The 15,813-nt window shown below is 39.8% G+C and overlaps 3 protein-coding genes across 9 annotated transcripts in view; 2 read left to right on the forward strand and 1 right to left on the reverse strand.

The window, feature by feature from the left end:
- Nucleotides 1-500: 500 nt before the first annotated feature.
- On the reverse strand, nt 501-12,336 carry LOC126378904 (zinc finger protein 611-like). The gene is made up of 10 exons (XM_050027407.1): nt 12,073-12,336; nt 10,507-10,801; nt 9,827-9,958; nt 8,014-8,165; nt 7,378-7,473; nt 4,936-5,028; nt 4,092-4,196; nt 2,738-2,860; nt 1,495-1,617; nt 501-812 (listed from the first exon to the last, which is right to left on the reverse strand). Exons 1-10 carry the CDS (start codon nt 12,190-12,192, stop codon nt 606-608), a joined length of 1,446 nt encoding a protein of 481 aa, XP_049883364.1. The 5' UTR covers nt 12,193-12,336; the 3' UTR covers nt 501-605.
- The window catches only part of LOC126379011 (uncharacterized), a 113,598-nt gene continuing 106,354 nt past the window's right edge, over nt 8,570-15,813 (forward strand). Inside the window, exon 1 of the transcript XR_007568213.1 lies at nt 8,570-8,634. The gene's annotated coding sequence lies outside the window, so the exon portion shown is untranslated. The remainder of the gene's footprint in view (nt 8,635-15,813) is intronic.
- The window catches only part of LOC126378838 (protein hu-li tai shao), a 101,281-nt gene continuing 98,483 nt past the window's right edge, over nt 13,016-15,813 (forward strand). For all 7 annotated transcript variants that reach the window (XM_050027270.1, XM_050027274.1, XM_050027275.1 and 4 more), the window contains exon 1: nt 13,016-13,292. The gene's annotated coding sequence lies outside the window, so the exon portion shown is untranslated. The remainder of the gene's footprint in view (nt 13,293-15,813) is intronic.

Consider the following 15,813-nt stretch of genomic DNA (forward strand, 5'->3'; position numbering starts at 1 on the left):
AAAGAAACACTTGCGAAATCAGTTTATTACATTAACAGCGCCAGCTAGCGACAATACTGGACACTAGCTCCGTAATCAGCGCCATCTCTCGCCGCGAGCGGCAACTATCCCCGCTAGCTAGCGTCATCTAGGCGGAGGCGTTGTAAGCTCCCGACGGGCCCGCTGTAGCGGTGCACGAGTCGCAGGTGTTTGTCATTTAAAGAGTTTTATGTCATTTGTCACTATTTTGTGGAATTCAAAGGAAAAAGAAACACTTGCGAAATCAATTTATTAAATTAACAACGCCATCTAGCGACGAAACTAGACACTAGCTCCGTAATCAGCGCCATCTCTCGCCGCGAGTCGGAACTATCCCCGCTAGCTAGCGTCATCTAGGCGGAGGCGTTGTAAGCTCCCGACAGGCCCGCTGTAGCGGTGCACGAGTCGCAGATGTTTATGTCATTTAAAGAGTTTTATGTCGTTTGTCACTATTTTATGGAATTCAAAGGAAAAAGAAACACTGTTGCGAAAGCAATTTATTAAATTAACAACGCCATCTAGCGACGAAACTAGACACTAGCTCCGTAATCAGCGCCATCTCTCGCCGCGAGCGGGAACTATCCCCGCTAGCTAGCGTCATCTAGGCGGAGGCGTTGTAAGCTCCCGACGGGCCCGCTGTAGCGGTGCACGAGTCGCAGGTGTTTGACGGCGTAATGGCGGCAGCTGTAAGCGCGGCCGCACACGTGGCACTTGTACAGAGCGCTGCTGTGGCAGCTTAATTTGTGCATATGCAGGCTGTTGTTCGCCTTAAATGTCGCTGGGCAGAGGTCGCACTGAAAAAAATACAAGTTGACAAGCTGTTACCAGACACGTGGACTTCGACTATCGCGGCAAGTACATTTTATTATTGCTGTAAACATTGACATCTTACATCAAAATAATAACAAAAAAAAAGATAAATAACGTTTATAAAATCGTCTATTTTTTTGTCAGTTCGCGAAAATAATATACCAAAATATTACTATTTATCGGTTTTATTTGCTATTTTCCATGTAACAGGAGGCGAGCTTATTGCCATTAACCGGGCACAAATAAACCACTGGAAACCACGTGATATCAATTATCTATCCAAACATGAATTCAAACCGATAAAGTGAGGGTTAGGGAGTGTACACCTATTGATCAAGGCTCCTCGCCGTCCGAGAGACCTTCGCCAGGTGTTGATTTGCCTTGACTTACCTGGAAGTCTCTAAATAGACTTCGGACTCAGGTGGGCCGAAGTAAGGACAATTTATTCAGGTGGGGTTTCTCGGATGGCTCGGACTTAAAGTGCAAGTGCGGCACTGTTCCCCAAACGATGGAACATCTTACATCGTGTCCTGCGTGCCCAAACACCTGCACGCAGGAGGATCTGATGAGCGCTGCAGATAGCGCCATACTTGTTGCCAAGTTTTGGGCCGGTACTATTAGTTTAGTTTGCCATCGACACGATAAGAAGAGGAGATCAAGGCTCACCTTAACAAGTCTCTCAGTCCGGTGCGATTGTTTGTGTTGAGCCAAAAGGTAGGCCGCGTGGAATTTGGCGCCGCATGTCTCACAGATGTAGGGCTTCTCACCGCGGTGGCGGCGCTCGTGGTTCTGCGGAGAACGAAGTCATTACATTGAAGTGAGATACCAATTCGCGCCACTAGATGGCGCTACTCATCTCCCTAGCGTTATCACAGGGCCCGCTAACTTGAAGATTTGCCAGGTCCGGTTTTTTACAGAAACGACTGCCTGTCTCATACCTCCGAAACGCATTTTGGCACACATCCGAAATACATTGTATTTTGGAATAATTATGTACCCGATTGTTGAAGTTAAGCAACTTTCGCAAAGGCCGGTCATAGGATGGGTAACCACAAAAAAAAAGTTTTCATCTGGAGCTCCTCCGTGCTTCGGAAGGCACGTTAAGCCGTTGGTCCCGGCTGTATTAGCAGTCGTTAATAACCACCAATCCGCACTGGGCCCGCGTGGTGGTTTAAGGCACGATCTCCCTATCCATCCATAGGGAAGGCCCGTGCCCCAGCAGTGGGGACGTTAATGGGCTGGTGATGATGATGATGTACCCGAGTAATGAAAAAAAAGGTAATTATCACGGTAAAACTGAACAACGCCATCTATAATTTGGAGCGTCCGCCTGGTGGCGCCACTGAGATATGCCAGAAAGGTTCGTAGCCCTTTACTTATTATAATGTATTCTTTTCTTTTAGTAGTTTTATTATTATAAGTAAGTTTTATTTATTCATTTTGCATATATATTATTGATAGGAATATATATCTATAATATCAAGTATAAGTAATGCATTATAATCTACATAATGATATATTAGGTTAGTATGTTTTCTTTATTGTATATAAGCAGGTACGTAATTGAGTTTGGTGTGTCCGTGGCTCACGTTCGATAGGTCTCCCATAATACCAGCGCCGCGGCCCGTGCTAAGCTCGTGTCACGGCATTATGCTGAGGGAGATCCTTTTTTTTATTTTGGGCGCCTCCATTGTGTATTTAATGTCTGTAATTATTTGTCTTTTGTTTTTTTTTTAATTTCTGTAATTTAAGTTTGTAAATGTTGCGTCCAATATAAGTAATGCAATCTTTCTTCCTTACATTGTTTTTGGTGAAGGTAGCCTGGAAAGTCCCTCACTGTTTCATTCCTCTTACTCTTATGAGCACCTCTTTATTAGTAATAAAAAAAACATAGCAGTAATTGACTTACCCTCATAGCCATGATGCCGGCGCTCTGGAAGTCGCAGTAGGAGCATTTGAACTTATCGTAGCCATGTTTAGCTCTGTAATGGTCGTTTAGACGAAACTTATTGCCGAAGCGACGGCCGCAGTGCTGTGAACAGATTATTATTTTAATCCGACGGGAGGTTGCTGGCGCTGTAGAACGGACAAAAATGATTAAGGACAGCCGCCATCCGATGCATGGTGACATTTCGGTGCCTCAAAGGCTTAAAAGTCGTCACAGCTTCCTTAAAGAGGTGGCTCCATTGGATTCCGAACCTAGCCAAGCCCGCTTAAATCTTTGGCGGCGGAAGTGTTCTCCCGCCCCTTTTATCGCGCCATCGGAGGGTCTTCCGCCTGGAAGTAATCTAGCGTGGCCCACATGGAAGTCTTTAAATAGGCTCCGGACACAGGTGGGCCGCTGCAAGGATAATCTCTGCAGGTGGGGATACCTGGTTGATGGTTGCGATGATTGCGAGTGTGGAGTATCACCACAAACTATGGCTCACCTTTTGTGCTGTCCTAAGTGCCCTAACACCTGCACTATTGAAGACCTGTACGAAGCCACTGACAATGCCGTAAGCGTGGCCAATTATTGGTCAGCAAAAATTTAGCTTCGATCGCCATCGACTCGCAAAGAAGAAGAAGATACAGGGTGTTAGTGACATCGTAACGAAAACTTTGAGGGATGATTCAGACCATGATTATGAGTTGATATCAAGTGGAATTTTCCGTCGCAAAACTATGGAACTGAAAATAATTTAAAAAACAAGATGGCGGCCATGCAAAGTCCCTATATTTGCTCAGCGGTAAAAACTGAACGGAACCAGAGGAAGAGATAGACCCAGGCGATCTTTTCATCCTCCTAGCATTATCCCATTTTCCACAGGGTAAAAAATCATGAATTTTGCGACGAAAAATTCCACTTGATATTAACTCATAATCATGGTCTGAATCATCCCCCTGAGTATTCGTTACGATGTTACTAACACCCTGTATAAATATAAATTAATATTACTATAAATATAAATATATATTACTATAAATATATACATACAATGATACATATAAGTAAAAATAGAATATTAGTTGCAAGACGATGATTTAGCCAAGAAATAATAGTGTAATTTAGATTTGAAAATAGCCAATGACTTCGAATGCCTGATATCAGGAGGCAAATCATTCCACAAGTGCGTGGACTTCACAGTAAAAGAATCTCTGTAGTATCCAGACCTTGAGAAAGGAGCCTTCAGCACATTGTCCATCCGCGAACGAAGTTCACGAGAACAGTCGCTGTAATGATGTAAGTTGTGCCTTTATAAATAAATAAATAAAAATGTTACCTCACAAACTGGCCCCAATCCCGCGTGTTTGATTGCTTTATGCATCCTCAGGCTGGCTCGTTGCATGCTCTTGTTACAAATGTCGCATGTAACTAGTTCCTTACCCTGATTGTGTGAAAAGAAAATTTTAATTTTAATAGGGAAGATAAGCCGTTAAGCCGTTGGTCCCGGTTACTACTTAATGATGTAAGTAAGTAGTCGTTACATGAGTCACGTTGGCGGCGCGATAGTAACCCCGACACTAGGGTTGATGAGGTTAGTAATCCACTTGTTGAAGTTTAACTTGTTGCTTACTAATGTTAGGACTCGTTACATGAGCCATGTCAGTGGCCTTTCGCGGCTCAATAGTAACCCTGACACCAGGGTTGATGAGGTTGGTAATCCACTTCAACCCACACGAGAGAAGACCATGGTAACCACGATCTCGAGCGAGTTGGTAGGGAGTAACGATGGTAACCAAAAAATCTTAATTAAAACACATAATAACGAGTTCTTACTGCGTTTAAATCAGGGAGACTCCCGATATTTCGACACTGTTGCAAGTGCCTTGACCACGGGATGACTGATGAGATTTGAATGGAGTAGGTAGATCTTAATTTTTTTACGGGCAGACATATCTGTCTACCCTCTTTCTTTGCCGCTTGTTTATGTTTTTGATATCGGAATGTTCGGAATCTCATCAGTCATCCCGTGATCATGGCACTTGCAACAGTGTCGAAATATCGGGAGTCATATCCCTGCTTTAGACGCGGTAAGAACCTGTTATTATGTGTTTTAATTATGATAATAACCGCGTAAACTTAAAACAATGTACCAAAAAATCTTGTGTTGTAACCTCACTCACCGATTCACATACTTTCCGTTTCTTCTTCTTGGCCGTACACGTCGCTACATGTTGTATAAGAATGTCTTTATTGTCGAATTCAGTCTTGCAGTACTGAAAACAAAAATATATTTTAGATAAGTAAGTAAATAAACTTTATTACCTCCACAAAACTTACATTAGTGCTTAATAATATAATAATAATATAATAATAATAATAAAAAAGTTTATTTAGGTAAAATCTACGACACACATATACATTTAAAACATTAAAATATACACACATAACATTAATATTTAGTTAGAAAACATAAAGGTATATGGGTGCCGCAGTTCACCAAAAAAGGCCAGGGTTCAGTGAAAATTTACCCAGAGGGCAACACTGATTTTCAACCCACGCCGATCGGTGAAACGCGAGTACCCGCACAATAAATTTTAAATAATAAATAATGAATACAAAAAACACGACTTAGTGTTACACATGAAAAGCAGAAACAGAACAATAAAAGAAAGAAATATTACACTAAAAGAAAGATCTATAAGTGAGTAGTGAAAGCAGTGTGTAGGTATGGTGCATGTGATGTGAGTGCGATAATTAAATAAACGTAATAATATACATATAATACTTCATAATCATAATAACAAAACGAAACGAAAACGGACATCCAGGAGCACCCAGATATATATATATAACAATGTTGTTACACAATACAGGTATTGTAGAGGCTGGAGCCTAAACTAGGATAACCTGTATTTTAGGACTCCAGGTCTCCACCTCCGGAAAACAATAATTTCAAGTAACATTATTACCAACACCACCACCACCATACCACCATTACCATTATTATACCATTACCATTATTTCATACCATTATTATTAGTAACAGTATTTGCAGAAGGTATACAAAATTAGAAAAAGGGATATAACAAAAAAAACAGCTGCAACTGAGGTGTATGTGTGTGTGTGTATGTGAGTATTTTATATTAGCCGTAAAAACACCTCCACCAACCCCCAGTGGAGCAGCGTGGTGGAGTATGCTCCATACCCCCTCCGGTTGATTGAGTGGAGGCCTGTGCCCAGCAGTGGGACGTATATAGGCTGTTTATGTTTATGTATATTAGCCGTGGTAGCCCAGTTGGCAGAACGTTTGCCTCTCACTTTGAGGTCGCAGGTTCGAATCGAGCACGGCATGTACAGTCATGAGCAATATAATGTTGGGTACTGTAGGACTCTGTCGCACTAACATATTTGACATTTAGTGAGACTTACAGTTCAATTTGTCAAAAAAGTTAATGTGACAGGGTACTAAAGTGTAGCTTTAATAAATATTATGAATTTTAATAAAGAAAAACGTAATAATAAGTCCGACATTTTATCACGTTTTCCTATGACGTCACAGTGTGCTTTTTCATACAAATTCCATAGTAATTTCGTGTTTTGACGTTTAGTAATTCTGCCAACCATTGCCCAATGGCTCAAATTAGCTTCCAAACGTTTTTTCGATTCTGCTCCGCACCACCCAAATCCCCTGGTAGTTGCGGCTTCCGAATACATCCCGCTTAGGGACGGTACTGAAAAGTATCGGCGTCCGAAGGACGTAATATACGATCCCGACGACCCGATTACTCTAGCCATAGAGGCAGCCAATCAGCTCACGACACCAAACACTTCAGGACCCCGATACCGACCCCGCCGGCGTGGTCGACGATTTCCCTCATTCAGCGCTTATCGCTATCGACCCACTAGGGTCGATTAATTCTTTCAAATATTTTTCCTCCTTGACGACGCCCTGAGCCGAGGTTCGCGCCCAACTGGGCACCCTCAGGCCTGTTGTCTTAAACGTTGTACCGGGTGAGAGCCTTCAGCGCTCCCCATTTGTCCGGCCAAGTAGTTAATGCCATCTGCGGCAAATCTACAATAAGTCACGTCAAAAAAAAAAAAAAAGACGTTTAGTAACGGCCTACGTGGCCCAGTGGTTGAACGTTGGGCTCACAATCCGGAGGCCCCGGGTTCAAATCCCGGTGGGGACAAATCACACACATGGTTAGGACATTACAGGATGATCTCCTGATTGACCGAAATGATGATCCATACTTCGGAAGGCAAATTAAGCCGTTGGTCCCGGTTATTACTTACTGATGTAAGTTAGTAGTTGTTACATGAGCCATGTCAGGGGCCTTTGGCGACTCCGTCCCTCAAAGAACGTCTAGGGCCCTGTGCCGAGGTTTTTCTTGCGGCTTCTTTTCCCCGGCTATACAGGTTGTGAGAAGCTGCAGTAGTTTTGGCGGATGAGACGTTCGTTATGTAAAAATTGACGATTCAAAGTGTAACTATGGTACCTACTGAATAAAGATATTTTTTAATTTGAATTTGCTCAATAGTAACCTTGACACCAGGGTTGATGAGGTTGGTATTCCACCTCACAACCCACACGATAGAAGAAGATGAGGTAAGTGACTCACCCCGCATCTCATGGCTTTCCCGTTGAAGTGTACCATGTTCATATGTCTGGCCATTTTGCCTTCAGTGAGGTAGCTATCACACAGGTCACATTTTATCTGTAAGAGGAATAGTGTTGTCATGTCATGTTATACGCCCCGCTGTAAAACAAATCTTGGTCTTCAAGCCCCGTTAACCAGAACTTTTAAAGAATACAACTCACTCTTTCACTCTTTTTACTCTTTCTTTCTCTTTATACTCTTTTTGTAACAAAAACGCGCGGTCTGCGATTGTTGAAGTTAAGCAACTTTCGCAAAGGCCGGTCATAGGATGGGGACCACAAAAAAAAAGTTTTCATCTCGAGCTCCTCCGTGCTTCGGAAGGCACGTGAAGCCGTTGGTCCCGGCTGCATTAGCAGTCGTTAATAACCACCAATCCGCACTGGGCCCGCGTGGTGGTTCAAGACCCGATCTCCCTATCCATCCATAGGGAAGGCCCGTGCCCCAGCAGTGGGGACGTTAATGGGCTGGTGAAGATTGTTTACACTTTTTTTTTTCTACATGTCTAAATTATTGTTTATATTGAAAGTGTCACGGCGCATTGGCGCTTCTGCATTGTAAAGTCGTGAAATGTAAATAAATAGACATGAATGTGCTGACCTTCCTGTGATCAGCGCCTGGGTGACTCCTGGCCATGTGAGCGTCCACACTCCGGATGGAGAGCTCCTTCTGGCAGAGCTTGCACGTCACGCGGGCAGTCTTGCTGGCGTCTCCTCCCTGCTTCGGGAGGTACGGTGGGTCGGGAGGCTTGGCTGGAACGAAATAATAGCCGTTGAAGCACACAATAACATGGTATATGAAGTAAGTCCCGTATAGTCGAACAAAAATTAATAAATATTTTTTTTTTTTTTTGTTTTAATTTATATTTTAGCCGTAAAAACACCTCCACCAACCCGCAGTGGAGCAGCGTGGTGGAGTAAGCTCCATACCCCCTCCGGTTGATTGAGGGGAGGCCTGTGCCCAGCAGTGGGACGTATATAGGCAGTTTATGTGTTATGTTATATATATATTATATACATTGTTTTAAGTTTACGCGGTTATTATCATAATTAAAACACATAAAACATAAACAAGCGGCAAAGAAAGAGTGTAGACAGATATGTCTGCCCGTAGAAAATTATGGATCTACCTACTCCACTCCAATCTCATCAGTCATCCCGTGATCATGGCACTTGCAACAGTGTCGAAATATCGGGAGTCTCATATCCCCATTTAAACGCGGTAAGAACCCGTTATTATGTGTTTTAATTATATAGTGGCCCCGATTCCTGGAGACACCGTCTAATTTTATTTTAAGTTATATCTGTCATTTTCATATCCGTCGAAAAGGAAAGGGACGGATGATTCACAGCTCTTAATTTTAGGAAGAATGAGTAAATGAACGTGTCGGGTTATTGACTGATGTAAAATTTTTAGACGGTTGGTTTAGATTTGTGCTTAAAATTGACGTGTGTTCCATAAATTTTATGCTTGTCGATTACCCGTCCCTTTCCTTTTCGGCGGATAAGAAAATGACAGATATAACTTAAAATAAAATTAGATGGTGTTTACAGGAATTAGCACCAATATATAGTTTAGTATTAATATAGTTTGTTTGTTTTGAGTGGTGGAGTATGCTCCATACCCATATGAAGGTCGTTCAAAAATGCATTTGTCTGTCACACAGGGGGTTAGTGACATCGTAACGATGATTCAGACCATGATATTGAGTTGATATCAAGTGGAATTTTCCGTCCCAAAAGTATGGAACTGAAAATAATAAAAAAAAAACACAAAAATTTTCATGAATTTTCCGACAGGAAATTCCACTTGATATCAACTCAGAATCATGGTCTGAACCATTACCCTCCGTATTCGTTACGATGTCACTAAGGCCCATAGCACACGGCGTATTTTAAACGCGCAGACGACGCGCAGATTACGCGCGTATACGCGATTCAAACGAGATTCGATTGCAACCTTGTAACTTAAGCACACGGGGCGATCGTGAAACGCGCCTCTACTGCACGTATACGCGCAGATACAGCGATACAGACGCGCTGTAGTCGCCCGTAGCTTTTGCGTTTTGATCAGAGACTCCTCTTATTGCAACTGAGCCGAGGCGCGGGCGGTGCAGTGGTGGCGTGAGCGCCTCCCCCTACCCCTACTCCGCTCCTTTGTACGCGCGTTTGTATCGCTTCAAACGCGCGTATACGCGCTTCATGCGCGCGCTTCTATCATCAATGCAAACGCAACAATCAGCGTCTACGGCGCCGAAGACGCGCGTTCCTGAAACGCGCGTCTTCTGCGCGTTTAAAATACGCCGTGTGCTATGGGCCTAACACCCTGTATAAATGCATATGTATATTGAATCGATAGATAATTTTATCACGTCGCGCATTTTAGCCCTGCTGATCATTGGTTAAGACTTTACCTATGTCTTCATCGGTCCTCATGTCTTTCACGTGGCCACTGGTATGCACCATAAGCTGATTCTCTTCAGCAACTTCAGGTTCAGTATCCATCAGATACTTCAACGGCTTATCATCATCATCACTGTCATCGTCTGAAAATAATGCAATGTTAGGCTGCGTTTCAATTGACGCGGAGCTGTGCGGAGTAGTGCAGGAATCGACCAATCACCGTGAGGGAGAGAGTGACAGAGCGTCTTCGTTTTTCGCTCTCTCGAACGCTGTGATTGGTCAAATCCGCACATCTCCGCGTCAGTGGAAACCCAGCCTTATTAAAAAAATGGTCAGTCAACCGTCAACATGAACAAAAATGAATAAAACTATCAGGGGGGTTAAAATGGCCACATAGAAACAATATTGCAATTTAACATTTGCGCATATAAAAGTAAGTGCGCAATTCAAACAAATGTCAAATAGCAATATTGCTTTCTTAGATAAATTGCTTCGGTCTGGCCATTTTAAAGGTTCAATACGATCTACTCTGAACCGGCGTGCGTGTATGAAGCGATTGATGAATGTGGAGGAAGCAAGAGAAGTGTGTCAGGATCGAAGCAAATGGAATTCTATAGTCTCTGCTTACCCCGGTGGGAAATAGGCGTGAGTTTATGTATGTATTTGGCCATTTTAACCTCCCAGTACGTACCTGGGTCCTCCAGCACTTCGTAATCAGTAAACTCCATCTTGATTTCAGTTGATTCTTTAACTTTCTTTTCGTTTAACGGTTCAATGATGACTTCAGTTTTGATAAAATCTTTTTTTGTAACGTCACAAACTTTGTCTTTAGATGGAATTGTACTTGAGTATTCGTGTGAGCCATTTTGAATTTCTATCAGTTTCGTTTCAACGTCTTTGCATTTTTTTCTGTATTTCAACGACTGATTCAGGAAATCTACACAGGATGTGCACATTGTTTGAGGAAGACCGTCGTTGGGTGTCACCTGAAAGGAAAAAAAGGATTATTTATTAGAGATTGATATTAGATGGTTGTTATTATTTGTTATATTGTTATGTTACATAAAAATAATTAAATTTTGTAATTTTTTAATAATAATTATAATTTTCAATAATTTTCTTTTTCAATGTATCATTTCTTTATTATTATTTTTTATGTATATTTGTACGCCTGCATGCAGGCCGAACACATCACAGCATTGTTATTTGAATTATTTTACCATCTTTTTTGTATTCTATGTGTTCTCGCAAATAAATTGATTTGATTAGAGAATATTAGAGTTTATTTTCCATTTTAGAGATAAGTTTTAAATTTATTCTTTCTAAAATAAAAGTTTTTTTTTCTTTCTATTTGATAAAGGAAAAATTCTATACAAAAATAAGTTCATAAGTGTTCACATACAGGTAAAAAAATGTGGTATAAATTTTTATCTGGAATAAACTTAATTAAAAAAAAAAAAATTTTTTGTCACTTTTTTTTTAAAGCAATGTTATAAGAAATAAAGTAGCTAAACAGTGTTGATATATTATGCTTTTTATAAATAACTAAGTTTATAAAAAACAGACAAGGATTATTATTATTATTAGGGATTAACATTAGAGAATATTAGAAATTCATTTGAGAACGAAAAAACTGTACAAAAAGGTAAAAAATGTGGTCTAAATTTTTATCTGGAATAAAAATTAAAAAAAACGAGTTTTTTTGGCACTTCCATGGTCTTTACTTCAAGTCAACATTATAAGAAATAAAGTAGCTAAACAGTGTTGATGTATTATGCTTTCAAAAAATAAATAAATTTAAAAAAATGTGATGATATTCATCCATATTGAATTAGTTACATTTATCTTATTAGCTATTTTTAGTAACATTTAATTTTATTTTTTTATAATTTATTGAACCCAATTTTAAAACTTATGTAGCATTTTGAAAGTGCTTCTATAAATTAAGTTAATTATTAAATGTAAAATCCACAATATTTAATTTGTATCACACTATTAAAATTCAGATTAAATTTTGTTGTCTTGTGTGTTTAACTATCACAACTATGTATTTTTTTTAAAGTTATAATAAATATTCCAAAGTTACTTTTTTTCGTTCGCCCATTTAAGGGTCAGGCTAAGATCCGAAATAAATGTAAATGTACTTAGAATATTAAAAAATAATAAATAACATGGAACCATGAACACCTACACTATGTCATTAGTTTTAAGCTTAAAAACAAACAAAACTCATAGATTTTATTTATTCCTAACTTACCTTAACACCTGCAGTAACATAAATAGCATTAGAATAACGCTTATAATCGTCAAAATTAACAAAAATTGGATTTAATTGCTCGCCAGATAAACAAAGCCGACATAGTTCTGAAAATTCCATTTTTCGTGACTAAATGTTAGATGAAATGCACAGAATGGATTCTTCACTTAATTAAGTACCAGGTTCAGACATAATTAGAAGTAGAACAATATATTAATTATAAGAAAAGTGGTTAATTTACGAAAACGCAAACTTTTGGAAGCGGAAGACTTGACACATTTAGCTTTTTAATTTTTCTGAGTTTTTCACTGAAGCCAACGAATAATCTCAAACAGCCATATTGTATTCATCTCTGCATTCTCAGAATAATACGAGCATATCAATCTAGAATATAATTAAACTGTTATAATTTTATAATTATTTAATTTATTTAGTGTAATTTATTTTTTATTTATCGCTTACTTTTTTATAGCATCTGTTAAGTATTGCGTAAAATGAAACACAATTTAGTGTTGCATGTTAATATTTTTTCCCTATTTATAGGGAATTTTTAAGGACGACATACACTACGTACGTACATATTTTAAGTCATCTTTTTTTCTATAGGAGAAGGCAGAGAATTTAAAATAATAAAAAGACACGGTTTCTCTCATAAAACTCGACATAAAAAATAATTTATACTGCTCATTTGTTGTTCAGTTCTTCTGTTTTATATAAAAAGTTTATCATCATGATCTCTTCAAGCATTGGTATTTTTTTATATGTATTTTATTTACAATTTGAGACAAAAAAATATTTGTGCGGTTTAAGTAGCTATGCCATATAGATGGTAATTTTTTAACTTTACACTAGTAATACTGTCATCACTACTAGCGCCATCTAGTATAACGAATGTGCAAATTAACTGACGCGCTCGCGACAGCTTTCAGCGCCACAGCGCCACTGCGGCGAAAACACGAACTACACGCGACATCGATCTAGCGCGGTGGCGTGCGGTCGAGTTTTTTACGAACGAAATAAAGAAATAAATGCGGTTACGCGTAATGTCTGTGGTGCTAGTGCGTTAAAACTAACCGGAGAACGTTCTGTGCATGTTATTTCATTATAATGTTACTTCGTTTATGTGCTTAGTGTAAGTTACTTGCTACTCCAAGTGAAGAAGAGTGATTGTGTAAAGTGACTGCCTTACAGCGATAAAAACGACTCGGATACGGCTGCCGGTAAGTTTTATCTCTAATCATGTTTCATTTATATGAATTTACGCCTAAATCTTATTAGACCGCGTTGGTTTCGCGTGAAAATGTGCATATTTCGGCCTCATAGCAATTGGGTGTGTCTTGACTGGAGAAGCGGTTCGGGTCGTTTTTTTTAGCCGCGGTTGCTATATGCTCCCTAAAGGCCGCTTCTCACGCAAATAACTCGAATAACACGCATTCCATTCGGTTTATTCTTACGTTTCGGACATTTTTTCCCGGGTACCTTTAGCAAAACCATTCGCGGAGTTTTCCACCATTTTTGCACGCGTAAAAGTGCTATTTTCACAGAAATGTGCGTATTTTGAGCATTTCGACGTTTCTGCAATGTGTTTTTGGCAATTTTTTGGGCGTGACTACAATCAATTATGTTATCTTTCGCTTCAATAAGGTATGACATCACCCGGCGGGCGCGACTGGTAATCCGGCAAAAAATAGTTGCACGCATTTTTAGTTACAACTCCTTAGTAAAGAGTAACTCTTCAACCGAGTCGGGTTGGCAGTCCAATTGTACAACAACTTAAGTAGGTATATATTCGTACCTATCTAATGGTTCTGATTTGATGGTGAATAAAAAAAGATACGTACGGCCTGAGATTTTAATGTGGGTTACAGCCGACCTATTGAATTTGGTTAGGTTATATTCTCGTAAGATTCTAATGGGTCAGTTATGTAAAAGATGATTGTTTTTATATGCTCCATGTAGCCTGGAAGAAGTTGCTGTGTAGCAGTAAGGCCGCCTAATATTCTTTTGTGTTTCACCTATGGTATATGCTACTGAATGTGTATGGGTGTATTAAGTGACTTTAAAAATAAAATATTTTCCATACAGATTTACACCCTCTATTTCACCTCTTAATTTTTTTTTTCTTATTTTTAACGAGGCTTTGAACACCCTGTGTGATCATGCCAGCCTCATAGATGCTTCCGTGTACCTATCCCTTAGGCAAGGGATTGGTCAACCAGATAGTATAAACTAAAAGCCTTACTTGATAGTTGCTCTGCCAACCAGCAATTGACTTCTCCGTTGCCAAGAGAAATCACACCTTGAGAGTGAAAAACCTTTCTTCTCACGTCTATATTCCGACAAACAAAATATTTCACCTCTTTAAAAATAAAATATGTTATTTGCATTAACAATGTAAAGTAGCTGCAGTTTCCTTTTAAGCATAACAATGCTTGGGCCAAGAGACTGCTCCTTCATAGCAGTGTTTATACAAATAAAAGAAATGTAACAGTTGGCTCCTTGTAAGGGTTGTTTAAAGAAATAATTAAATATATTTCCCTCTAATCTTTTTAAACCCTGTAGGGCTCGAACAACAGATTTCCACTTTTGCAGTCTCTGTAGCATGCTCCCATAACATGTTGAGAGTTTTATTAATTCCCGGTCCCGGTGATTTCTTTTGGCAACGGAGAAGTCAATTGCTGGTTGGCAGAGCCACTATCAAGTAAGGCTTTTAGTTAATACTATCTGGTTGACCAATCCCTTGTTGAAGGGATAGGTACACGAAAGCACCTATGAGGCTGGCATAATCACACAGGGTGTTCAAAGCCTCGTTAAAAATAAGAATAAAAAAAAAACCCGGTCAACCGAGCATCACTAGGTCTCTTTGGGCCACCCCTTTTGTATTCATAGCTTTAATTTTTTTTTTTCCTGGCTATATCTGCAATCAGTATCTTTTTTTTTTTTGTTTACTATGAGCAGATTTGGTATAAGTGAATTGTCAGGTAGAGTGTGTCTTCCAGCGAAGACAGCTACTCATAATTAGCTAATCTATGACCACTCATTCTTCTGAATGCTCCAGTATATCTTTTCTCTTGAGTCGCTTCCTATAAGTTTGACTGGTAAGCTGGATTGCCAATTATAAACAGCCTATATACGTCCCACTGCTGGGTACAGGCCTCCCCTCAATCAACTGGAGGGGGTATGGAGCATACTCCACTACGCTGCTCCAATGCGGGTTGGTGAAAGTGTTTTTACGGCTAATAGCCGGGACCAACGGCTTAACGTGCCCTCCGAAGCACGGAATCATCTTACTTTTTCGGACAATCAGGTGATTCAAGCCTGAAAAGTCCTTACCAAACAAAGGACAGTCTCACAAAGTGACTTCGACAATGTCCCCATCGGGAATCGAACCCGGACCTCCAGATCGTGAGCCTAACGCTCTAACCACTACACCATGGAGGCTGTAAATATCCATTACTGTAACAAATAGTCACTGTAGCCCTGTGGTACATCGGATCTTGGCAATGGATAGGTCCCGTCGGAGAAGGCAGAGACAATGGAACTTTACTTACTGCATTCTTGACAACGCATTTCTCTGGAATGTGGGTTTTGTTCAAATGCTCTTACAACTGGGTTAAGGCTACTATGGCTTCTATAAACAAAAAAATAAAAAAGAATTCTTGAATATAACAGCAACATCAATTGGTTTGTTCTTTTTGTCATGACTTATTGTAGATTTGCCGCAGATGGCATTAACTACTT

This window comes from Pectinophora gossypiella, chromosome 27 (assembly GCF_024362695.1).
Source record: "Pectinophora gossypiella chromosome 27, ilPecGoss1.1, whole genome shotgun sequence".
Taxonomy (NCBI): domain Eukaryota; kingdom Metazoa; phylum Arthropoda; class Insecta; order Lepidoptera; family Gelechiidae; genus Pectinophora; species Pectinophora gossypiella.